The 26,934-nt window shown below is 44.0% G+C and overlaps 1 protein-coding gene across 2 annotated transcripts; it reads right to left on the bottom strand.

Moving 5' to 3' along the window:
* Positions 1-283: 283 nt before the first annotated feature.
* Positions 284-26,440, bottom strand: ARL5A (ADP ribosylation factor like GTPase 5A). Of its 2 annotated transcripts, XM_034786125.1 has the most exons (7): positions 26,083-26,439; positions 23,618-23,729; positions 22,763-22,823; positions 15,478-15,625; positions 13,342-13,425; positions 2,440-2,591; positions 284-1,021 (listed from the first exon to the last, which is right to left on the bottom strand). In XM_034786125.1, exons 4-7 carry the CDS (start codon positions 15,619-15,621, stop codon positions 973-975), a joined length of 429 nt encoding a protein of 142 aa, XP_034642016.1. In that variant the 5' UTR covers positions 15,622-15,625; positions 22,763-22,823; positions 23,618-23,729; positions 26,083-26,439; the 3' UTR covers positions 284-972. The 2 variants fall into 2 exon arrangements, with proteins under 2 accessions (XP_034642016.1, XP_034642015.1); XM_034786124.1 differs by lacking the exon at positions 23,618-23,729 and having other exon boundaries at positions 26,083-26,440.
* Between the last annotated feature and the right edge of the window lie 494 nt (positions 26,441-26,934).

Below are 26,934 nucleotides of genomic sequence, written 5' to 3' on the forward strand. Positions count from 1 at the left end.
ACACATTTCCCCTTTATTAACGGTGAAGATTTACCCCCTAGATAGGAATCTGTCATAAATACTCAACATGATGGCATAAAGCAGAGCACAACACGGGCATTTTTTGGAATGGTCTTATCCAACAAAATGAGAATGCTAACTTTTTGGATTTTTTACCTTTTAGCAAAGAATTGCAGTTAGTTGCCAATACTGAACAAAGTATAAAATCCACATTCAGACACACTATCCCTTTTTGTGATCATTCTTAATTGCAGAGTATATATATGACAACCATAAAAACCAATAGTCTTAAGAGATTTCACTTTATAAAGAAATGGTGCACCAATTATTTGGTGAAGGTTAGAGCAGTACAGAGAACAAAGGAAAAGCAGTTGTGACATGTCAACAATCTCAACATTAGTACTATTCTCAGTACACTGAGATTCAGTGTTATTCACTTTTTCTTGGAACAGATTTCAGTTAACCTACATTTGAGGTATAAATATACACAACTATGTACAGTACACAAAGGAAAATATTTTTGTATCTGTAGCACATTTGAACAAGTTTTTAAAATACTGGAAAGTCAATACCTATGCCACTGATTTGCTTGCTAATTTACTGGAATAACGAGGCCAACACCTTCAACTAGGAGGGTTATATTGGAATATAAAATGTAAAGTTAAAAATTCCTTCCTCTCACTTCATACTCACCACACATAGTCCTGAGTGGCTTTATCTTGAGAAGAATGTCAACCACAGTTTTTAAACCTATCTTCAGAGTAAACTAATGGGAAAATAAACTAGAGCCTTCATCTTCATCGGTTTTCAAAGAGGTGGTCTTAATATATGTGTAGAAAATAAAGTTGAAATCAGTTTATTATAAATACACCTAACCCATTAATTTTGCAGTTACCATAGGTACAGGTAACCAAGGTATCCATAGGTACAGCACTTTTGTATGCAATGTCGGTGCAAAGAGCTCATTAAAAATCATCTGATTTTAAGTCTTGACATCATCCATTCAAGTCCTTGGCACAATCTGTAAATAAAAATTAAAATATGTATTTTTGCATAAAAAGAATTATAAATATTCTGTCATGGTAACTTTAGTCAGAACTCAGACCGCATGTGCTTGTGAAAGTCCTGCAACCTTATCATTTCAATCTACACAACAGTAAAAGTAAGACTGTAAACTTCTAACAGCCCCTTAACAATGTGTCTAGGCTTCGAAGGATTAGATTTTTAAATTGGTAAATGTTGGCAAATGATTTCACCACACATACACAAACCAATGAAAAAGATCAATAATAAAAATTTATGGATATTCAAAGAAAGAAAAATGCTACTTGAACTTAGAGTTTGATTTATAGATGTTTTCTTTGTATATTTTAAGATATGCTATTGGTGATTTGTGCTTTAATGGTTATACAGCTTTAAAACTTTTTGAATCTCAGCATCAACGGTCATTAAATAATTCACTGCAACTGTGAACTCTTAAAAAAAAAAAAGATAGAAATAGAAAAAAAATCTTAAAAATAAACTGACATTATCCCTCAAAAATTGAATTCTGCCAAGCCTAAATATGTCACCACAGTGACCCTGATGTGACCACGTCTAGGGTCAGGTCAGTCTTTGTACCCATCTGAACCATCACGGCTCTGATGACTTTCAAGAGTATCAGTTAGGTTGTGGTTTATATGATGTTAACAAGAAACTAGATTACTGAGCCAACTTAAATTCTATCTGAGCTAGACATGACTATACAACCTAAAGGAAAATGGTAATGAAACATTGAGCCTTTCAGGATACCACTAAAATTCTCCCAAATAACCTCAAATATGAATGCACTCAATTGACACAGTCAGATTTTAAATGCTCTTTTTGGAATTTATTTTAAAATAAATTACAAGTGTCACTTTGGAGACTTGGCATTAAAATTTGTCTTCAAGTCACCTTGGTCTCTCTCCATTTTATTTTGCTTATTTCAGTGACAATACCAGAAAAATAGATAAAGGTTTCTTAACTCCCTGGTTCACATAAGCAAGCAGGTGTTCTCTGTAACAGAAATATCTGCGTTTCATTGTAACCTGCCACATAACTGCCACTGCTGTGTGCTTTAACAAAGACTAGTGAGGTGAGTTACACCTTTTAAGAAGCTAAACAATCCATCCACGTAATGAACAGTATCTCTTCACAGTACACAATACTTATTTCCCAGTGGTACTACATCTCTGGGGCAGGTCTTTGTTTTTCCTTGAATGTTCTATACTGTGCTGAATTTAATACAGGACCCAAGAAGAATTCATGTTTAAAAGGATATCATTTTCAATGTTGCCTTGATAGTCAGGTCTCAGAATGCGTAGGTGTGCTAGGGGATGTATGTCAAATAACAGCCTATGTATACCATGATACAGGTACCAAAATTATTCAGAAAGTATTCCCAAGAAGAATTCTTACCCCTCGCCAGTTAGAGCACAGCATGCTTGGATATGCCACTGGTGATCTTTAACTGAAGTTAGTTTCAGAAACTGGGATATTTCAGCTATCGTCATGCACTCTTTAACATCTTGTTTGTTAGCAAAAATAAGCAAACCTGCTTTCTTTAAATCCTACAGAGGAAGAGACAGAAAAATGTTTAGAGGTTTAAATTATTTTTCTATTAGGATTTCACAGATTTTTCAGAGTCAAATTAGGTTTCTGATTTGGAAGCGTCTTTATGATATTGAAAACATTTGTGCATGCATCTTTCACTTAAGTGCCAACACACATTCTGCTTTTAGAATTTTGAAAGGCTTCAAAATCCAGAATGAAAACATATTGCCTGTGTTTCTAAGCATAACTGAAACTTACAAATATGAAAGCAACTGCTAGTCTAACAGTTTCTGATTGGCAATGGAAACATTTGTCATTTTGTTTACAGAGTTTTTTCCACCTTTAAAATCTATTTTAAATCCACAGTGGATCAACAGTTCATTCAAGGGCTCGTGGACAAGGTGCATTAATCTGCACTAGCATTTCACACACAGAGATTATGTCTGCACAGCATTTTGGAGTGAGCCTCCCACCCAGGATCAGACTCAGGCTAGCAAGGTTCACACTAGTGCTCAAAAAAATAGCAGTAGACAGCATTTTGAAGTGGCAGTTCAGGCTAGAGCTTGGGCTCTCAAGACCATACCACTCCCGCGGCTTCAGAGCCCAAGCTCCAGCCCACGCAGATAGGGGCCACATCCTGAAATTTTTTTTTCCTGAATCACCTCATCTGGACTTCAAAACAACCTTCCAACTTCATCATCCTAAGCAACACCCCCCCCCCCCCAGACTCCCAACTCAAAGCAGCACCAGACCCTTCCATAACAGATAAGTGTTAACTACTTATGCTAAACATTCTTTTCCACCTTGTATTTAACTGTGATAGTGAGTACCTTTTCCAGATTTGAAGTAAGACCTGTGTAAGCTTAAAAGCTTGTCTCGGTCACCAACAGAATGTTGGGTCAATAAAAGCTATTGCTTCACCCACCTTGTTTCTCTAATATCCTGGAACCAACACAGCTACAACAACACTGCAAACAGATGTTAATTATGTCAGACCTTGAGTTAAAGTCATTCAGTCACTACTGAATTGATGCTCTTAAAGCAAAAAAATTGTCTGATAATTGTGACAAACCAATGAAGCGGACATTGTTTAAAGTTCTAGTTTTCCCTCATTTCCCTCAAATTTGTACAAGCAATACTAAAGCTTCGTTATTTAACTACAAATTAAACATTATATAACCACTACATATTCTAAATGCAACAGACTAGATACTGCAGAAGTTGCCGATTGTAGCATGCAATTTCGTCATGGTGTATAACTGATATAGTGCATTTTGGATCAAGCAGCCACTGAACCTCAAGACAACTGTTTCACTGATGCTGCATTTAAACGCAAATAGCAGGCTAATATGGAGCAAGGAGCACTGGTCCCATTAATAAATTCTACCATATGTCAGGAGACATCTGACTTCTTATAGTGAAATCGTCTCTCCCACTCCTCCTCCCCACCCCCCAATTTCCTTTTTGAAGTCATAATCTTGCCTAAAAGTATTGCTTGAAAACCAGTTAGTAAACATCTGATGCAATAGAAAAACTTCTGAGTTTTGCCTTGCATTTGATAGCACCTAATATTACATTTAGTTCTTCTCAAAGAACTAAGTTACCTCTCTTCTGGCTTTCACACACAACCACACCATCTGTCATAAACAAATAGATGATAGATTAATCTGTCAGAGTTAAATACTGAAATCTCTCATGTGGACTACAAAATGGAGGTCAAAGTTAAAGGAAGAACTGCTCTTGTTTGCTCTTAAACATTTCTATAGAATACCATGATCACTTATAAAGATATTCAGGTTTTTGGATGAAATATTTTCCCCTCCCCGCTCTACTAACAGTGGACATTTAGGCCTGGTCTACACTAGGCGTTTATGTCGAAGTTAGCGCCGTTACATCGAATTAACCCTGCACCCGTCCACACCGCGAAGGTATTTAGTTCGACATAGAGGTCTCTTTAATTCGACTTCTGTACTCCTCCCCGACGAGGGGAGTAGCGCTAAATTCGACATGGCCATGTCGAATTAGGCTAGGTGTGGATGGAAATCGACGCTAATAGCTCCAGGAGCTATCCCACAGTGCACCACTCTGTTGACGCTCTGGACAGCAGTAAGAGCTCGGATGTTCTGAACTGCCACACAGGAAAAGCCCCGGGAAAATTTGAATTTGAATTCCTTTTCCTGTCTGGCCAGTTTGAATCTCATTTCCTGTCTGGACATCGTGGCGAGCTCAGCAGCACTGGCAACGATGCAGAGCTCTCCAGCACTGATGGCAGTGCAATCTCAGAATAGAAAGAGGGCCCCAGCATGGACTGATCGGGAAGTCTTGGATCTCATCGCTGTGTGGGGCGATGAGTCCGTGCTTTCCGAGCTGCGATCCAAAAGACGGAATGCAAAGATCTATGAGAAGATCTCTAAAGACATGGCAGAGAGAGGATACAGCCGGGATGTAACGCAGTGCCGCGTGAAAATCAAGGAGCTGAGGCAAGGCTACCAGAAGACCAAAGAGGCAAACGGATGCTCCGGATCCCATCCCCAGACATCCCGTTTCTACGAGGCACTGCATTCCATCCTCGGTGCGGCCGCCACCACTACCCCACCACTGACTGTGGACTCTGAGGATGGGATAGTGTCCACGGCCGGATCCTCGCACATGTTACCGGACGGGGAAGATGAGGAAGGAGATGAGGAGGACGAGGCAGTCGACAGCGCTCACAACGCTGATTTCCCCGACAGCCAGGATCTCTTCATCACCCTTACAGAGATCCCCTACCAACCCTCCCCAGCCGTTACCCCGGACACAGAATCTGGTGAAGGATCATCCAGTAAGTGTTGTAAACATCTAAACATTTATTTGTAACAGAACATGATTATTAACAATTTAAAAAATGGGTTTCTCATGATTAGTTTGATTAACTTAACGGTTCAGTCATGGGCAGTGCAACTATTTGAAAAAAATCTAGCAATGTCCGGTTTTGCATGATTGTCCTGCCCAAGCCGCTCTACTGTTTAGTCCCTGCTACTGCAGCTACAGTAAGATGCGGTCTATATGTCCGGGGATGGAGCAGAAATCCTCCTGGGACATCTCAAGGAAGCTCTCCTGCAGGTAATTTGAAATCCGCTGCATTAGGTTCTTGGGGAGAGCGGCCTTATTGGGTCCTCCGTAGTAGGACACGTTGCCGCGCCACGAGACTAGCAAGTACTCCGGAATCATTGCTTGGCACAGCATGGCGGCATACGGCCCTGGTCTTTGAAGGCTTTCCCGGAGCATTCTCTGTCTGTCGCTCTCAGAGATCCTCATGAGGGTGATGTCGCTCATGATGACCTGCTTTGAATGAGGTAGGGGAATGTTAGTGTTGGGACTGCTTTACCGTTCCTTTACAGAACTGTAACCGCTGGTTTGCAGCCACGCGGTGGAGGCGGGAGAGGGTCAGCCGAAAGGGATCGTTCCCGGGGACAGCCGCGAGGGTGTGGGACAGGAGCAGACTTCCTGCTTGCCGGATTGCTGGCAGCAGGGACCGACATTGATTTCAATGTGAAATGAGGCCATTGCTAATATTAAAGTTTTAAGCTGCCACGAATCTACGGCTTACCATGTCTGCGTGCAAGAGCAATTCCGTTGTCCTGACAGGGTTCTCAAAAGTGCTCTGCAAAACCCCAGACACTGAATGCGAAGGCCGAGAATTCGACCTTGTGCTGAGTGCGCATGTGATAGGTGCTGTGCATGGTCCTGTTCACAGAGAAAGACTATGTTCTTTGTTCACAACTACATTTATCTTTCTGAGGAATTCACTCCCTTTTTCCCATTCCCACAGCCCCATCTGCGACTGTCTCACAACCTAGCCTGTCATCACACTCCCAGAGGCTAGGGAGGATTAGGCATAAGAAGAAGAGGACACGGGAGGACATGTTCTCAGAGCTTATAGCCTGCTCCCGAGCCCAGGCAGCACAGCAGACCCAGTGGCGGGAGAACTTGTCCCAAATGCACCAAGCCAACATGGATCGGGAGGAGAGGTGGCGTCAGGAAGACCAGCAGGCGACTCAAACCCTGCTTGGACTACTGAGGGAGCAAACGGACACGCTCCGGCGCCTTGTGGATGTTCTGCAGGAACGGAGGCAGGAGGACAGAGCCCCGCTGCAGTCCATCTCTAACCGCCCTCCCCCGCCACCAAGTCCCATACTCCCTTCACCCAAAGTGCACAGAAGGAGAGGCGGCAGAGTCCCTGCTAACTCTCACTCCACCCCTGCAGAGAGCTCGAGCAGCAGAAGGCTCTCATTCCCCAAAGTTTGACAAGTTCTTTCCTTCCCGCCTGACACAAGCCCCCGTCCAAGTTTCACTTCCCAGTCCCATGTGTAGTTGATAATAAAAAATATGTTTCTGTTAACTACTGTTTCCATCATGTTCTTTTGGAGGGGGGGGGGGGAAAAGGGGGTTGGTAATTGGACAGGACAGTCACCTTTGGCAGGGTACATAGTCGGGGGCAGGCACAGCAGCAGGGCACATACATAGTGCAGTGATGCAGTGACTACTTACCCTGGTTAGTCTGGGAGGTTGTTTTCATGTTATGTGGTGGGGGGTGGGTTGCTCTGTGACTTTGTGGCAGGGGAGGGCAGTTAGAGATCTTAAGCGGCGGTCCTTAGGCAGGATCACAGAGCCACACAGCAGGGGATCTGTAACCGTCCCCCCCCTGCCACAAACTCACATAGACCCCCCATACACACAGTCCGTATCAGGAGGGGTGACAGGCTCCGTTGAAAGAACCATCCCACCGCAGCGGAGCCTGTCAGTCCTTCAGTTGAGAAGCTGCATTCGCGCGACTACACTACACCCGCTCCGCACCACAGTCTGCGTCCCAGTTTTAAAAAATTCCCGCGAAAACAGTATTAAAGAAAACGGTGTGCTTTAACAAAGTAGAACTATTTTTATTTTGAAACGTGTGTTGGAAGTGGGGTGAAGGCTTCTCTGTACACAAAATTAGAAAGTCACAGGTTACCCTGCTCACTCAGGAACTTTGCTTTCAAAGCCTCCCGGATGCACAGCGCTTCCCGCTGGTCTCTTCTAATCGCCCGGCTGTCTGGCTGTGAGTAATCAGCAGCCAGGCTAATTTCCTCAACCTCCCACCCCGCCATAAAGGTCTCCCCCTTGCTCTCACAGAGATTGTGGAGCACACAGCAAGCTGCTATAACAATGGGGATATTGGTTTCGCTGAGATCACAGCGAGTCAGCAAGCTTCTCCATCTCCCCTTGAGACGTCCAAAAGCACACTCCACCACCATTCTGCACTTGCTCAGCCGGTAGTTGAAGAGTTCTTTTTCAGTGTCCAGGGCACCTGTATAGGGCTTCATGAGCCAGGGCATTAGCGGGTAGGCTGGGTCCCCGAGGATGACTATAGGCATCTCCACATCCCCAACAGTTATTTTGTGGTCCGGGAAGTAAATACCTTGCTGCAGCCGTCTAAACAGACCAGAGTTCCTGAAAACACGAGCGTCATGAACCTTGCCCGGCCATCCGACATTGATGTTGGTAAAACGTCCCCTGTGGTCCACCAGTGCTTGCAGCACCATGGAAAAGTAGCCCTTTCTGTTAATGTACTGGCTGGCCTGGTGGTCCGGTGCCAGGATAGGGATGTGAGTTCCATCTATGGCCCCACCGCAGTTTGGGAATCCCATCGCTGCGAAGCCATCTATGATCGCCTCCAAGTTTCCCAGGGTCACTACCTTTGGCAGCAGTACATCAACGATTGCCTTGGCTACTTGCATCACAACAACCCCCACGGTAGATTTGCCCACCCCAAACTGGCTCGCGACTGACCGGTAGCTGTCAGGCGTTGCAAGCTTCCAGAGGGCTATGGCCACTCGCTTCTGGACAGTCAGGGCTGCTCGCATCCGGGTGTCATTGCGCTTCAGGGCAGGGGACAGCAACTCACAAAGTTCAAGGAAAGTTCCCTTCCGCATGCGGAAGTTTCGCAGCCACTGTGATTCATCCCAGACCTGCAGCACTATGCGGTCCCACCACTCAGTGCTTGTTTCCCGTGCCCAGAATCGCCGTTTCACAGCATCAACATGACCCATTGCCACCGTGATGTCCTCGGCGCTGGGTCCCCTGCTTTCTGAGAGGTCTGTGCTACTCTCAGACTTCAGGCCATCACCGCGTTGACGTAGCCTCCTCGCCTGACTTTTCTGCATCTGCCTCAGGGCAACCTGTATGATAAGCTGCGAGGCGTTGAGAGCGGCCACAACTGCAGCGATGGTTGCAGCGGGCTCCATGCTCACAGTGCTGTGGCGTCCGCGCTGTCAATGACTGGAAAAGTGCGCGAAATGATTTCCCGCCGGCGCTTTCAGGGAGGGAGGGAGGGCGGGAGTGATGGACGGATGACGACAGTTACCCAAAAGCACCCTGGCCCCTTTTTTTTTTTACCCAGAAGGCATTTGCAGCTCCACCCAGAATTCCAATGGGCGGCGGGGACTCCGGGAACTGTGGGATAGCTGCCCTCAGTGCACCGCTTCCAATGTCGACGCTTTCCCCGTTAGTGTGGACTCACAAAGTCGAATTACTGTCCTTAGTGTGGACACACACGTTCGACTTTGCAATATCAATTCCAAATATTCGATTTAAGTAAAATCGAACTACTCTCGTAGTGTAGACAAGGCCTTAGTTATAAAAATATCAGAGTGCTGATCTTCAGCTTGGCCTATAATGTGCCACCTGATTACTTTGTATACATTTCTGCACTTTTATGTGGCTGTATTTCGTCTTATTACTCCTCATTAATGCCAGTTTTACATTTAGTAAACCTAAAACCTTAAATATAATCAGAAATTTAAATTTATTAAATTAAAATTTTCAACACATCAAATTGGAACCACTTACAAGAGAAAACAGGTAAATGAACCTCAGTTATACCCAACTAAGTAACTACATATCCTTAGTAGAAACTAAGGCTGCCATCCTGTAGCGTGTGGGCAGACTGCTGCATCACTGCAGAGCCTCAATGGTACTTCATGCAGGTGCAGTTGTCTGCCAATCTGCTACACAATGAGGGATCGTGGCCTAATACTCTTTATTAGCTTATCACACAACAAAAGACCACCTTGTCACTAACATGTAGTACCTGGGAAGATTCAACTTTTTAAGAAACATTCATCTTTTATAAATTCCATGAGGTGTGAGGCAAGAGAGTACCATGGGGAGAATGAAAGCCTTTAATTTGAATATTAAAGTTTTAATAGAACATGACACATATACAGTATAATTTCAGGCCCGAAAATAACTGTTTTTAAAGGGACATTGTCAATTTGCAAGTCACATTTCCACCTGAAGTGTTTGGATCCATTAATTCTACAAGTAATCACTAAAGTTACTACTATACATGAAAGATTAAAACAAAAAATTTTCCTCTATTTTTTTTTTTTAAACTTTGTGCATTTATCAATGATGTGAGTATAGATAGTTCCTAATGCACGGCCTTTCTTAAGCCCTAAAGGGTTTTTGATCCATTTCATCTCTTCTGCTATTACTGGAAAGCAACTGAGTACACTGACTGAAAGGGGAAGCAGAGATTCTAAACGTTTGGTGTTGCTACTCTCAGCCTGCCCAAAAGACTCTCCTAAACAGAGTTGTTTATTCTGCTAACATTAAGCATTTACTATCCGAGTGCTATACAAGAATGTATGTATTTTAATTGATTAAATAACAAAATCAAATTGACAGTATTCCCTTAAGCAAGCCTTGCATTGAATTAACAGCTGTACACAGGATGCAGGTAGCAGTACAGTAGAACCTCAGAGCTACAAACACTGACCAGTCAACCACACCCCTCATTTGGAACCAGCAGTACACAATCAGGCAGCAGAGATGGGAAAAAAGCAAATATAATACAGTACTGTGTTAAATGTAAACTACTAACAAAATAAAGGGACAGTTTAAAAAAAAATTTTTTTTTGACAAGGTAAGGAAACTTTTTCCATGGTTGTTTCGTTTAATTTAAGACAGTTAAAAGCAGCATTTTTCTTCTGCACAGTGAAGATTCAAAGCTGTAGTAAGTCAATGTTCAGTTGTAAACGTCTGAAAGAACCATAATGTTTTGTTCAGTTATGAACATTTCAGAGTTATGAACAACCTCCATTCCCAAGGTGTTCATATCTGAGGTTCTACAGTACTTCAAGAAAGTCAGTATGTTCTTGAAACTTATGACCTATATGTGACCCCAAGCAAGTTACTTCACTTTCCCCATCTGTAAATTGAGAATGATGAAACTTATCACTAGAATTTGTGTATTTTTTTTAATGTTCATATGTAATCTGCTATGTTCTCCTGAGGTTTGTGGGTATTACCACCATTTGTCATATAGGGAAAAGAAGTGAAACAGCTTGACTAAGGCCAAACGTGACTCAGTGGCAGGATTAGCATTCAGGAACCTCTTGTGCGAAACCTTCTGCTCCTTCCTTTAGCCCACCCAGACAAGTTCTTTACTGGCTAAAAAAAGTTCAACAAAATTAATCTAATGGTAGGCACAAATGCAAGTCTCAAATACCCAGTGTCACACAATTGATAAACTAAAATATTAACTACAACAGCCTCCTTGTAAAGCATTTTTCATTTATATTGGCGATCTTCCCTTCCCTCCAACATGGGTATTTTTTGCTATCTAAAAAGAAAAAGCTGGTTTGCAAGAGGCATCTGAATCATTTGTAGTATTTTCATTTAGAAATACTATATTGGTCTCATTCGTCTCCTTTATCAAAATTTTCTTCTGTGGTTTCGCTAGAGAGAGAGATATACTGTGCTCTCGTTTAGTGAATTATCACATATGAATTATTTAATTATCTTTCTAGGGCTTCAATATTTACCCACAGCCTTGTAAGTTGTTTTAATGTTTTCTGGTTAATTTTATTCTTTTAATTCAGTTTCAATACTCAAAGTATTCCCAATATTTTTAGAAAGAATCAGATGTATTCAATTTTATTTTTTGAGTCAGCTCACAGAAGACCTCTCCAAGCCTAAGTATCAGCTTGCTTTTGGTTTTGTTAAGTAAAACTACAAAATTAAGCTATTTGTTGCACAGAAAGAAGCTTGAGTTATTCAACAAGGAAAACAATTCTGACCTCATTCAAAAAAAGGTGGGCGGGAATGGGGAAGGAACTGAATAATGGAAACCTTTTCTGTTTCTCTACCCTCACCTGCTTACAGCAGCCAAGAGCTTCTGGAGTGATAGATCAGTGTTCTGGCTGTTCCCTGCTAGCGATATATATATACATATAGATATTGATAGATATAAAAAGGTGGAACCCCTAATCAAGGTCTGGGGACTTCCCAGCAGCCATGGATGGGTTCATATAAGTGCTGCCCTTGGACTTTGGGCTACCCTCCGCCCTGCTCTTTATCTACCTCCAAACATCAGGTTTAGTCATCCAACTAATAGTTATGTGCTTTCCAAGTCAGGCATTCAGAATTATGTCATATACACTACAGACAGATACCTATAGAAGAGAGTCACTAATTTTTTAAGATCACAACATTGTGCAGAAAGATTTCGTAAAATAGTTGTTTTCTTATCAAGATCTTTTTCAGTCAAACTTGTACATATCTCAGAAATTAAACCTTTTATTCCAGCTTACTCCTGGGACAATTCCTCTAATGTAGTTAAAGGTCTAGATAAGCCATCCTGTATCCGTATTTCACAATAAAATGCTGATTTATAAAAACTGAACACAGAGTTTATACTATCTTTATACTATTTACATTATTACATATTTCTTGATAGAATTTCAAGTCAGGACCCAGGAACAGCTGTCTAAATCTGAGTAATCTCAGCTCTTACCCATGACAAATAATCACTTATATTTCCTAGGGATAAATTCCTGATTATTAACGAAAGTAGCTAAGGGAAAGGACATTGGTGTCAGGAATTTATGAAGTTGGTCCAAAGCAAGATTTGAACAAAGAAATTGATCTGGAAGAGAGGGTCTCTATATGGGAAAGAGGATATACATCTTCATTTTGTGTAGTTAAACGAAAATTGTTATACAATATAGATAGATCTTAACCAGAGTCAGATGCCATCATATCTTTGCTAGTAGGGAGGTGCTCTGTTAGAGAGGTTGCAGGGAAAGGGTAACATATTTGCACATGTGGTGGTTGAATTAGACAGTTTTGGGAGGACATCATTAAAGAGATTCATCTATGACAAAATATCAGCTTCCTAGAGAACCCTAGTGCTCTGGCAGAAGATACACATTTCAAACAAAATGACAAATTAATTTATTTTTTACTGTTAGCAGGAAGAATTAGTATTGCACATTATTGGAAAAATATGACTTCTCTTATGGAATTGTGGTACAGTAAAATATGGACTGTCTTTGTAAAGGAAAAAACGTTCATAACAAGTATGTACACAAGAGAAGGGATAAAAAGAGGATAGGTATTTTGAAATCTCAGCACCCTTTTTAGCATATTCAGAAGAGGAGGGCTTCTCAACCGGCGTGCCACAAACTTTAGCCAGATTTTTTTAATATTAACTTGATCCTGAATAAGCAATGTATGATGTAACATGTTAATGTTTTATTGCAACTTTGCCTTAATAAAACATTTTTTAAAAAAAGTTATGTTGTAGTAGGGAAACGAGAGGAAAAAAGAGAAGAGTCAAACTATTTTTTTGTAAATATATTTACAAATAGCCAAGCGTGTTAGGTAAATAATACATTCACATGCTATTTATTTGTGAGAAAAACAGTTGTAAATATTCACCAAAAATGTAAAAACACTACTCACCTCATGTGCTAACATTTTATAAAGTTCTTCTTTAGTTACAGAAATTCTCTCTCTGTCTGTGCTGTCCACAACAACGATGACAAACTTTAAAGGGTAAAAAACGATCAGTAAACAAATACATAGTGTGCATACTCTTAAATAAGTTTAATAGATGTGCACCCTGGGTCCTAAGCAAAGTGTTAACTTCCTCCCTCATAGGTAGGGCCCTACTAAATTCATGGCCATGAAAAACATGTCATGGGCCATGAAATCTAGTCTTTGCGTGCTTTTACCCTATACTATACAGATTTCAAGGGGGAGACCAGAGTTTCTCAAACTGGGGGTCCTGACCCAAAAGGGAGTTGCAGGAGGTCAAGGTTATTTTAGAGAGGTTTCAGTATTGCCACCCTCAATTCTACGCTGCCTTCAGAGCTGGGTGGCTGGAGAGCAGTGGCTGTTGGCTGGGCATCCAGCTCTAAAAGCAGCACCCCACCAGCAGCAGCGCAGAAGTAAGGGTGGCAATACCATACCACGCCATCCTCACTTCTGCGCTGCTGCCTTCAGAGCTAGGCGGCCGGAGAGTGGCGGCTGCTAACAAAAGGCTCAGCTCTGCAGGCAGCAGTGAGAAGTAAGGGTGGCAATACTTCTGTGCTGCTGCTGGCGGTGGCCCTGCCTTCAGAGCTGAGCTCCTGGTGAGCAGCCTCTGCTGTTCAGGTGCCCAGCTCTGAAGGCAACACCGCCGTCTGCAGCAGCGCAGAAGTAAGCGTAGCAATACCACAACCCCCGTACAATAACCTTGCGACCCCCCACAATTCCTTTTTGGGTCAGGACTCCTACAATTCCAACATTGTGAAATTTCAGATTTAAGTAGCTGAAATCATAAAATTTGCTATTTAAAAATCCTAGGACTGTGAAATTGACCAAAATGGACTGTGAATTTGGTAGAGCTCTACTCATAGGCATATTACAGTTCTGTCCACAAATCAATGGTTCGTTGAGAATTCTAGTATTAAAATATTTGTAATTTATGTTTAAGTTTGTATACTAATAAATTTGGCATGCAAAATTATTTATTATTTTATTTAAGTCCTCTTTAAATTGTTTATTTCTACAATTCAGGAAGCCTGCTCTGTTATCATGGCTTTGGATTTCACTTTTGCCCATTTTAACTGAACAGTTGTTTCTTAAGCATTTAGGGTGAAATCCTGGTCCCACTGACTTCAATGAGGTCAGGATTTCATCCTTAATCAACTACAATTTTAGGGGTAGATTTTCAGTGGCACAGAGACACCCAATTCCCATTGACTGTAATTGATATGCTCTTACAAGAAGAGCAGCACACTAACTCGCCGAATTCCTTCCCCCACCTGCCCTGCTATTTTGCAATGAAATGACTAGCAATTATTTTAAAAGGGAGAGTGGGTAGCCTGTGCTAGGGTCACACACATGCCCTCCCCAACCGCCATGTCAAGTAAAAGCATGCAGCTGGAAGACAGGAAATCTAGAGTTACATGCACATCTGAGTCACTTTAAAATGGCCAAACAGTTACAGTTTTTATGATGATTAAATCATTTTTCAGAAGCTAAGTTTCTTCATTATTTGGTCCAGGGGCAGAGTACAGAACATTTAGCACGGAAGGAAAAACACGTTGGGAGGAACTGACATCCTTGACAATGCAGCAAAGGTTCCAATTTAACTACATAGAGTTTCTGATATCACCAATTATGTACTTTTCTTAGTTAAAGATGCATGAATATTGGTGATGTAAAGAGTTCAGTGTGGATTTTGTGCCTGATTAAAGTGGTCTGTGAAAAGCATAAGGGGAATTTTCACATGTGATTATTCTCATTTTTAAAAAGGGTACCTTACATGGAAAAGTTCTTACTTTTTTTGATGGTTAGTTTCTGGTTCTTTTAAATTATACTGTTTTGTTATGTAGCTTATGGGATATATAGGTGTGAACTGGAACAGCATGCTAAGAAGATGACATACAAATTGAAATACAAGCATCCAGAATGTCTACAAGTGCTACAGTAATATTTGAAATGGAGTAAGATATAAACTTTAGTTAACCAAACTCTCTCTTGGATTATTCATAAAGAGGTTATTTTAATTCCTTATAAGAACATATCTTCCAATAGGGAATAAACTCTTACCTCTGTGTTTGTATAATAAGTATTCCATGAAGATCGAAGAGATTCTTGCCCTCCAATATCCCACATTAGAAAACGTGTGTTATTAACCACTATCTCTTCTACATTGCTGCCTATTGTAGGAGAAGTATGCACCACTTCATTCATAGAACTACAAAAGGAAAAGAATGACTGATCAAAAACTGCATATGCAATATTGACAAAAGTCAACTATATTTGGAGATGCACGGTCACACATACTAGACCACAAAATTGGCCCATTTTTTAAAAACTAAAATGAACCGTTGTCTCAGACTGGAAGGCTCATCTACAGAATTGTGGAAGGCATTCCTTGACGCAACAGAAGGGGTGGGGTGAAGAAAAGAAACAGCAGATGAATGATTTACTGTTTGACTTCCAGTGAACAAATCTGCATACTCAGTAACTATAAAACTGAGGGCTTGTCTACACTACCTGCCAGATTGGACCTGTCTACACTACCTGCCGCTGAGCGCTCTCCCGTCAACTCCAGTACTCCACCAGAACGAGAAGCACAAGCGGAGTCGACGGAAGAGCGTCAGCTGTCTACTTACCACAGTGAAGACACCACGGTAAGTAGATCTAAGTATGCCGACTTCACGTAGCTGAAGTTGCATATCTTAGATTGACCCTGCCTGGTAGCGTAGACAAGCCCTCAGAGAGCACTTCTTTTTTACTCTGTTTTAAGGGCTTCCACTGCTTAAGAGTGGATAGAAAAACGTCAATTCCCCCACCACGATGAAACTTGGCACATTGTAGCTCAGTCTGGGAGAAGAATAATCATTCTCTCCAACTCTGAAATAAAAAGAATGGTGCTAAACAACTTGATTTATAAGATTGCTGAAAAATAATAATAAATGATAATAAAAGAAAACCAAGACAACCCCATCCCAATATACTGTATCAGTTCTCCTCCTTCCTTTGCCTATACCCACCCCCATAAGTCAAAAACCACAAGTTAAAGAAGAAAATGTTTTGAGGAAAAGCCAAGATATTTTAAAATACTGCTTTAAATCGACTCAATACATCAACTGATGGACTTAGTTGCCAAGACAACCAAAGTAACACATTAGCAGTATCCATGAGTATCCAAAGCAGGGATTCAAAGTAAATGAAATGTATTGCAGTACTGCCCACACAAAAACATTTTCAAGGAAAATGAAGCATTTTCAAGAACTTGCTTATGATTACTATTGTTTCCATAAACTGACCAGTGCACTTGACAAAAATAAAAAGACTGTCTAAAGTTTTCCAATTTCTTCTAAGGCCTGGTCTACACTAGGCGTTTATGTCGAAGTTAGCGCCATTACATCGAATTAACCCTGCACCCGTCCACACTGCGATGCTATTTAGTTCGACATAGAGGTCTCTTTAATTCGACTTCTGTACTCCTCCCCGACGAGGGGAGTAGTGCTAAATTCGACATGGCCATGTCGAATTAGGCTAGGTGTGGATGGAAATCGACGCTAATAGCTCCGGGAGCTATCCCACAGTGCACCACTCTGTTGACGCTCTGGACAGCAGTACGAGCTCGGATGCTCTGACCAGCCACACAGGAAAAGCCCCGGGAAAATTTGAATTTGAATTCCTTTTCCTGTCTGGCCAGTTTGAATCTCATTTCCTGTCTGGACATCGTGGCGATCACAGCAGCACTGGCAACGATGCAGAGCTCTCCAGCAGTGATGGCCGTGCAGTCTGTGAATAGAAAGAGGGCCCCAGCATGGACTGATCGGGAAGTATTGGATCTCATCGCTGTGTGGGGCGATGAGTCCGTGCTTTCTGAGCTGCGCTCCAAGAAACGGAATGCAAAGATCTATGAGAAGATCTCAAAAGACATGTCAGAGAGAGGATACAGCCGGGATGCAACGCAGTGCCGCGTGAAAATCAAGGAGCTGAGACAAGGCTACCAGAAGACCAAAGAGGCAAACGGACGCTCCGGATCCCATCCCCAGACATCCCGTTTCTATGAGGCACTGCATTCCATCCTCGGTGCGGCCGCCACCACTACCCCACCACTGACCGTGGACTCTGAGGATGGGATATTGTCCACGGCCGGTTCCTCGGACATGTTAGCGGACGGGGAAGATGAGGAAGGAGATAAGGAGGACGAGGCAGTCGGCAGCGCTCACAACGCTGATTTCCCCGACAGCCAGGATCTCTTCATCACCCTTACAGAGATCCCCTACGAAGCGTCCCCAGCCGTTACCCCGGACACAGAATCTGGGGAAGGATCAGCCAGTAAGTGTTGTAAACATCTAAACATTTATTTTTAACAGAACAGGAATATTAACAATTAAAAGAATGGGTTGTTCATGATTACTTTGCCCTAGGCACTTAACGGTTCAGTCATGGGCAGTGCAAGTTTTGAAAAAAAATCTAGCAATGTCCGGTTTTCCGTGATTGTCCTGCCCAAGCCGCTCTACTGTTTAGTCCCTGCTACTGCAGCTAGAGTAAAATGCGGTCTATATGTGCAGGGATAGAGCAGTAATCCTCCCGGGACATCTCGATGAAGCTCTCCTGGAGGTAATTGGAAAGCCGTTGCATGAGGTTCCTGGGGAGAGCGGCCTTATTGGGTCCTCCGAAGTACGACACGTTGCCGCGCCACGAGACTATCAAGTACTCGGGAATCATTGCTCTGCACAGCAGGGCGGCATACGGCCCTGGTCTTTGGAGGCTTTCCCGGAGCATTCTCTCTCTCTCGCTGTCAGAGATCCTCATCAGGGTGATGTCGCCCATGGTGACCTGCTTTGAATTAGGTAGGGGAATGTTAGTGTTGGGACTGCTTGCTCGTTCCTTTACAGAACTGTAACCGCTGGTTTGCAGCCACGCGGTGGAGGCGGGAGAGGGGCTGCCGAAAGGGATCGTTCCTGGGGACAGCCGCGAGGGGGTGGGACAGGGGCAGAGTTCCCGCTTGCCGGATTGCTGGCAGCAGGTACTGACATTGCTTTAAATGTGAAATGAGGCCAGTGGTAATATAAAAGTTTTAAACTGCCACAAGTCTACGGCTTACCATGTCTGCCTGCAACAGAAATTCCGTTGTGCTGCCCCGCTTCTCAAATGTGCTGTGGAAGACCCCAGGCACTGAATGCGAAGGCCGAGAATTCGACCTTGTGCTGAGTGCGCATGTGATAGGTGCTGTGCATGGTCTTGTTCACAGAGAAAGACTATGTTCTTGGTTCACAACTACATTTATCTTTCTGAGGAATTCACTCCCTTTTTCCCATTCCCACAGCCACATCTGCGACTGTCTCACAACCTAGCCTGGCATCACACTCCCAGAGGCTAGCGAAGATTAGGCATAGGAAGAAGAGGACACGGGAGGACATGTTCTCTGAACTTATGGCCTGTTCCCAAGCCCAGGCAGCACAGCAGACCCAGTGGCGGGAGAAATTGACCCAAATGCAGCAAGCAAACATGGATCGGGAGGAGAGGTGGCGGCAGGAAGACCAGCAGGCGACTCAAACGCTGCTTGGACTACTGAGGGAGCAAACAGACACGCTCCGGCGCCTTGTGGATGTTCTGCAGGAACGGAGGCAGGAGGACAGAGCCCCGCTGCAGTCCATCTCTAACCGCCCTCCCCCGCCACCAAGTCCCATACCCACCTCACCCAAAGTGCAAAGAAGGAGAGGCGGCAGAGTCCCTGCTAACTCTCACTCCACCCCTGCAGAGAGCTCTAGTAGCAGAAGGCTCTCATTCCCCAAAACTTGAAAAGTTCTTTCCTTCCCGCCTGACACAAGCCCCCGTCCAAGTTTCACCTCCCAGTTCCATGTGTAGTTGATAATAAAAAATACGTTCATGTTAACTACTGTTTCAATCATGTTCTTTTGGAGGAGGAGGGGAAAGGGGGTTGGTAATTGGACAGGACAGTCACCTTTGGCAGGGTACATAGGCGGGGGCAGGCACAGCAGCAGGGCACATACACAGTGCAGTGATGCAGTGACTAGTTACCCTGGTTAGTCTGGGAGGTTGTTTTCATGTTATGTGGTGGGGGGTGGGTTGCTCTGTGACTTTGTGGCGGGGGAGGGCAGTTACAGATCTTAAGCGGCAGTCCTTATGCAGGATCACAGAGCCATGCAGCAGGGGATCTGTAATCGTCCTCCCCCTGCCACAAAGTCACATAGCCCCCCCATACACACAGTCCCGATCAGGAGGGGTGACAGGCTCCGTTGAAACAACCATCCCACCGCAGCGGAGCCCGTCAATCCTTGAGTTTAGAAGCTTCATTCGCGTCACTACACTACACCCGCTCCGCACCACAGTCTGCGTCCCAGTTTTAAAAAATTCCCGCGAAAACAGTATTAAAAAAAACGGTGTGCATTAACAAAGTAGAACTATTTTTATTTCGAAACGTGTGTTGGAAGGGGGTGAAGGGGGTATGTAACTGGGTAGGATAGTCAACATTAACTGGGTAAAGAAACGGGGGCAGGTTCAGCTTCTCTGTACACAAACTTAAAAGTCACAGGTTACCCTGCTCACTCAGGAACTTTGCTTTCAAAGCCTCCCGGATGCACAGCGCTTCCCGCAGGTCTCTTCTAATCGCCCGGCTGTCTGGCTGAGCGTAATCAGCAGCCAGGCTATTTTCATCAACCTCCCACCCCGCCATAAAGGTCTCCCCCTTGCTCTCACAGAGATTGTGGAGCACACAGCAAGCTGCTATAACAATGGGGATATTGGTTTCGCTGAGATCACAGCGAGTCAGTAAGCTTCTCCATCTCCCCTTGAGACGGCCAAAAGCACACTCCACCACCATTCTGCACTTGCTCAGCCGGTAGTTGAAGAGTTCTTTTTCAGTGTCCAGGGCGCCAGTATAGGGCTTCATGAGCCAGGGCATTAGCGGGTAGGCTGGGTCCCCGAGGATGACTATAGGCATCTCCACATCCCCAACAGTTATTTTGTGGTCCGGGAAGTAAATACCTTGTTGCAGCCGTCTAAACAGACCAGAGTTCCTGAAAACACGAGCGTCATGAACCTTGCCCGGCCATCCCACGTAGATGTTGGTAAAACGTCCCCTGTGGTCCACCAGTGCTTGCAGCACCATGGAAAAATAGCCCTTTCGGTTAATGTACTGGGTGGCTTGGTGGTCCGGTGCCAGAATAGGGATGTGAGTTCCATCTATGGCCCCACCGCAGTTTGGGAATCCCATCGCTGCGAAGCCATCTATGATCGCCTCCACGTTTCCCAGGGTCACTACCTTTGGCAGCAGTACATCAACGATTGCCTTGGCTACTTGCATCACAACAACCCCCACGGTAGATTTGCCCACCCCGAACTGGTTCGCGACTGACCGGTAGCTGTCTGGCGTTGCAAGCTTCCAGAGGGCTATGGCCACTCGCTTCTGTACACTCAGTGCAGCTCGCAACCGGGTGTCATTGCGCTTCAGGGCAGGGGACAGCAACTCACAAAGTTCCAGGAAAGTTCCCTTCCGCATGCGAAAGTTTCGCAGCCACTGGGATTCATCCCAGACCTGCAGCACTATGCGGTCCCACCACTCAGTGCTTGTTTCCCGTGCCCAGAATCGCCGTTCCACGGCATCAACATGACCCATTGCCATCGTGATGTCCTCGGCGCTGGGTCCCCTGCTTTCTGAGAGGTCTGTGCTACTCTCAGACTTCAGGACATCACCGCGGTGCCGTAGCCTCCTCGCCTGACTTTTCTGCATCTGCCTCAGGGAAAGGTGTATGATAAGCTGCGAGGCGTTGAGAGCGGCCACAACTGCAGCGATGGTCGCAGCGTGCTCCATGCTCGCAGTGCTGTGGCATCCGCGCTGTCAATGACTGGAAAAGTGCGCGAACTGATTTCCCGCCGGCGCTTTCAGGGAGGGAGGGCGGGAGTGATGGACGGATGACGACAGTTACCCAAAAGCACCCTCGACACATTTTGTTACCCAGAAGGCATTGCCGGCTACACCCAGAATTCCAATGGGCAGAGGGGACTGCGGGAACTGTGGGATAGCTGACCACAGTGCACTGCTTCGAATGTCGACGCTTTCACCGTTAGTGTGGACTCACAAAGTCGAATTACTGTCCTTAGTGTGGACACAGACGTTCGACTTTGCAATATCGATTCCAAAAATTCGATGCAAGTAAATTCGAACTACTCTCGTAGTGTAGACAAGGCCTAAGTCTTGAGTTGCGCGGAGAGAGATTTGAGTCTTGAAACACTGTTAGAACATTATTTGAATAGAATTCAGCAGTAGTATTCTGGGAACAAATCCCCACTGCCCAGGGGTATATGAGCATGTAATAAGTGATATCATCATAATATACATTTGTAAGGAAGATGAAATAAGGGCAGGGTCGGAACAGGAGGATTAGAAGGAGTAGAGCAAGAGGTAGAAGGGAATAATGAAAACGACAGAGCAAGACACCTTTGGCTGAATTTTATTTTTCTGGCTTTTATTGTGCTAATGTACTCTGAGGTTGCAAATACTGCATGGGCTTTGAGTTTCAAACAAAACATTAAAAGAGTTATAAATACATCTATTTTAAACAAAATCCAAAACATAAGTTTATGGTGTAACCTAGATGACAATAGCCCTTTAAACACTCCTTGAACAGTTTTTGGGATTGAGTCAAAAAAGAGTTTTCATAGAATATCAGGGTGGGAAGGGACCTCAGGAGGTCATCTAGTCCAACCCCCCTGCTCAAAGCAAGATCAATCCCCAACTAGATCAGTTTTCAAAATACTGAAGTGCTTACTGTGAAAAAAATAAGACTTCATATTAAAAAAAAAAAAAAAAAAAGCGCCCTGTAACATGGATTGGTTGACCAACCCACCTCTAATCTTCAACACAAACAGCTTTTACTAACATGGATCTTACCCCAGGGCCTCATTCCTGGCTGACTTTTAGGCACTAGATAGGAACAACACTTCCACAAAATGTATGAATCTCAGTAACTTTGTGCATACTGGTGGTCCCTGACATAATAGTGGTTATATATTATAAATGCCATTAAGATCCTGAATTCTGACCAGCAAATAGCCATAGCTTGTTATGGTGCATTGATATTTATGAGACCATTCATTAAATATAAGTAGCTCCAAACCCTGCTGATGGGCCAGAATCAGTTGCTTTCTAACCAGTCAGACAACAGGATTTCCAAATACCATTTTTATGTATGAAACGATTACCACCTACGCTCAGTGTGCTGCTCTTAAACTGACGTGAGGAAATAAAGGGGGTTAATGAAAATTTCAGAGCAAGATGCAGAGTGGATTTCTCAAAAATACATTAATATTTTTTGCCAGCGAATTCATAGTATGTACTTACAACTGGTAAAGGATGGTTGTTTTTCCTGCATTATCCAGACCAACAATGATTACTTTGTGCTCTGAAATAAAAATGTAATTGGTAAGTCACAGTTACCATTGTAGCTAATAACACTTTAGCGCTTTTCAGCAAAGAGTTCACACTGGTGCTTGTTTTACATAAAAAAAAAAAAAAAAAAAGCACACGCATCAAAGTACGTTGTATACATAGATAGAGACACATGGTAACATGAACTATCACTGCTTTTGTAGTCTTCCCTCTATTTTTTGTAACACCTAGTTGTTAAGTGTTCTCTTAACTAAATTAAGTCCTTCATACAGGGACGATCTTACTATACATTTGTATAGCACACAGCACAATTGGGCCTTGATCATTTTTTGGAGCCTCTTATAAGCAAATTCATTTTGAAACTAAATGCCATCCTCAACCAAGTATTTATATTCATTCAGCATCTCTTATTTCCTATTTACCAAAATGTAAATTGAAAAAGAAGTGGTATTGTTGTGTATTTTAGCCCACGGTGAGTAGTTCCCAACTTTACTCAGTTTTATTCACTTCAAAGAGAATGCACATGTGAGTAAGGGTTCATCAGTGTGAGCAAGGGTATTCTTTTGCCCAAGTGGTCTACAGACATGCTAAAAATCAAGCCATTGAAGTATACCCAAACCTCAACTATAGCAGTAATTCCTCCCATGACGGCTGTATTTGTTCTAAAACAGGGGGTCACGTAAGTGCCTTTTTGTTTTTAATCAATATTGTGTGGTTTTGAAAATCTGTTTTATAGCCCAGAGGGTATAAATTCAAGTTTGAATAACTTGACATAACTGCACAATATTGTAAAAAATGGCTGATTACCTGACCCCCTGTAAGTAGGTGCTTTTGTTTCAGGTGTGATGTCGCCAGCATACTGGATGCTAGGAAATCACTTGGAGCAGAAGACCTGCAGTGGAGCTGGATATTGCAAGACCTTAAAGACAAAACAGTGGGGTTTAAAAGCTGAATGGATAATGCTCTGACTATGGGGGCCATTCAGCATGTATGTATAAAGTTGTATAAATTCATCCGAAAAGCAACTTTAAAGGCACTTACAAATTCTACTTACAGAAAAGTTAACATACATTTTCTATGATATTAGAGATCTTTCAGAAGAAAGTGACATTAGGAACAAAATATATTCTTTCTAAAATAAGCAGTTTTCATGACAGCTATTAAGACTTACTGACTGTCACTAATAAAACATACATTAAGCAACAAGACCCAACAGAGAATACTCAGCAGTATGGTATGATTGTATGTATATTATTGCAATTATAATATTGATGTTAAAAATAAGTTTTATAAATTTGGGGATGAGCGAAATATTTATGAGATACCTTTTTGGCTCCACCCAATGCTGCCCAGAATCTCAGTTACATCTTAGTCATGGCTACAGGTGGCACTAATGCTTCCTACATAGTCCAGCTAGCTTTTTTTTTTTTTTTTTTTTTTTTAAAACACACAAATCGAAAGACAAATTGCAGATAGCTTAATACCATAAATAAGGTTAAAAAATAAAACACTAGCCATGAAAGAGGCTGCTAATTAACAGAAAACTAATGTGGAACACAAGATATTCAGATATTCTAATTGTTACATCTAGTTAAAAAAATTAGACAATGCAAAAAAATTACATAAGAAACTCTTTCATTCCCACCCGATAAGGCAAAATTCAAACTCAAAAGGGAAAAACAAACAAACAAACAAAAAAACCCACTACTTTGCTTTGTAGAGTTTGTATCTATTATGGTTACAAGTAACCTAAGATTATTTTAAACTACAAGAAGTAATTTTTTTAAAGCAACTTATTCATTTTTTGCATTTGACAGCAGTTTGCTTAGTCAGTTTTATTTTTTCCCTTGTGCAGGTTAGTCACTTCCTTTTCTCCTGAAAAGGACCCTAAATACAGCAGAGAAGCAGAAAAACTCACAAACACATTAACTAAAAGTTTTCTGAAGTATTTTGCAGTTTGCCTTATTCTGACCACAGAATGCATATCTGAGCAGTGTACTGTGATAAGTGTCACCATGTCTCATTTAAGCAATTTATCAAACTAGGATGTGTGTTATGCTCACTACTTATTTATTACCTGACCCAATGTAAAAATTGTGATTTGGACCCTTTTCATAATTCCTGAAACATCTCCATGTCTGTAGCACTTTCATGAAGCAGTATGTCATACATGTCATTAAAGGAGTGCTGTTTTGAGTATATGTTTTCTCCATCTGCACTTCTCTGCCTAATTTCTACAAATCACTTCTGTACCTTTATTCTCTTCTGCCAACTCTTGTCTCTGCCTTTAAACACATTAGCGAGGGACAACTATTAAGTAATGTTCACCACATAAAACGTAATATGTGGAGTTCATTTGTAAAGATTACTAGCCAACTTTTCTGTTAAAACTCACAAGCAATTGGACTAGTTATTCCATGGACTAGGGAATATTAGATGAGAGTAACATGGCAGGAATTGTCTTGAATCTAATCTACTGAGGGAAGGAAAGGTTATGTGGCACCATAAGAAGTTGTATTTGGTTCATACTTAAATAATTCATCTCTTAGCCTTCGAGTACTCTGTGATCCTCACAGAGCATTTTTTTCCTAAACATAAAAACTAAACTAGGTTTTGTAGATTCATTAAGGCAAGTCACTACTATAGAGATGCAGAGAAACAAGTTTACTAATACAATCAGAGAACGCTTGATACAAAGAAGTTAATGATACAGCTTATTTCTTGAGCCGGTGCTTGCCTTTTAGGAAAACATAACAATCAAACGTAATATGAGCAGAAAAAGAACGTGGTGTATTTTAGCCAAAAACGGAGCGACCCAGTGCTGCTTTCTGACCCTTCTCGCTCCTTTGGGAATGTCAGAGTCCAGCTGCAGTATGAGGAGTGACCCCATCAGCTCCCCACAAGCGCTTCGGAGTCACAGCTGGGACACGAGAGCGCCTCCTGCTCGCTCTGTAGCCCTGCACGTCTCAGCACTGCGACGGGGAACCTGGACGCGGGTCTGCCCGGCTCAGCCTGCTCCGCTCCCGCTGCGGGCGGTGCATCGCTGATGCGGCAGCAGCGCTGGGTTCCACGGAGCACCTGGCCTGGGTGCGGGCGGCGAGCGTGACACGTAAACGGAGCGAGCCCGAGCACAGAGCCGGCCTGCCGGGATCACTGCTCCCGGCACAGCCGCAGCGGACACCCGGGACGCCTCCACCGGGCCCCGCTTCCTCCCCCAGGGCCAGGAGAGCCCCCGCCCCCCGCCGAGCTAGCGGCCCGGACCGAGCCCTCACCCTGGTGGTTGAACAGCCTCCAGATCCTGGTGAAGAGGATTCCCATCCTCGGGCGGCCCCGACCCCGCGGCAGCTCCCGTCTCCTCTGGGCTCCGCGGCTGCTCTCCCTGCTGGGCCCGGGGCGGCTCAGTCCCGGCCCCTGTCCCGCGCTACCCGAGGAGGTGGCAGGCTGAGGCCGCGCCGGGCCCGCTGGGGCTGCGCACTCCTGGCCGTGCAGCCCCCGCTCACGGACATCGCCACTAGCCCCGCTCCCTTTTCCGATTCGCCTTCCCGACCACGGCTCCCAGGGTGAAAATAAAATACAGCGAGTCCCTCCTCCGGGCCACCGTCCACCCGAAGGGCCGAGCGAACGAGAGAGGGGCGGGACGCTATTAAAGGATCATTTGCATACCACGGCCCGCCCCCTAGTAGGCGAGTTCCGCGAATGGGCAGAGACGTTCACGTGACTCATTTTACCGTAGCGGCCCCAGGGTACTGAACGAGCCGTCGCGCGCGCTCCGCCTGCAGCTCGGGCAGCCTCGGTAGAGGCTGGGCCCTTGCGTGCGGGGCTGATCCAGGGCAATGGGCGTGTGGCCTCCGCCAGCCATAGGGCCTGCCCCTTACAGCACCCCGCCCCACCCAGCAGCGCCACTGGGGCCGCCGTCCCCCATGCCGAGCGTCGCCCCTGCCAGCGCTCGTGACCGCCTGCCTCCCTGGCAACCGCCATAACCGCCCCCGTCTAACTTCTGTAACTGCCCCATGTCCCCTGCCAACCGCCCCTCCTCATCCCTGCCAACCCACCGCGGCACTTGCCCATTGCGCCCTGCCACCTCGCTGCGCTTGCCCTAGACCACTGCCATGACTGCCCCTCAC

The sequence above is a fragment of the Trachemys scripta genome, chromosome 11 (genome assembly GCF_013100865.1).
Source record: "Trachemys scripta elegans isolate TJP31775 chromosome 11, CAS_Tse_1.0, whole genome shotgun sequence".
Classification (NCBI taxonomy): Eukaryota; Metazoa; Chordata; order Testudines; family Emydidae; genus Trachemys; species Trachemys scripta.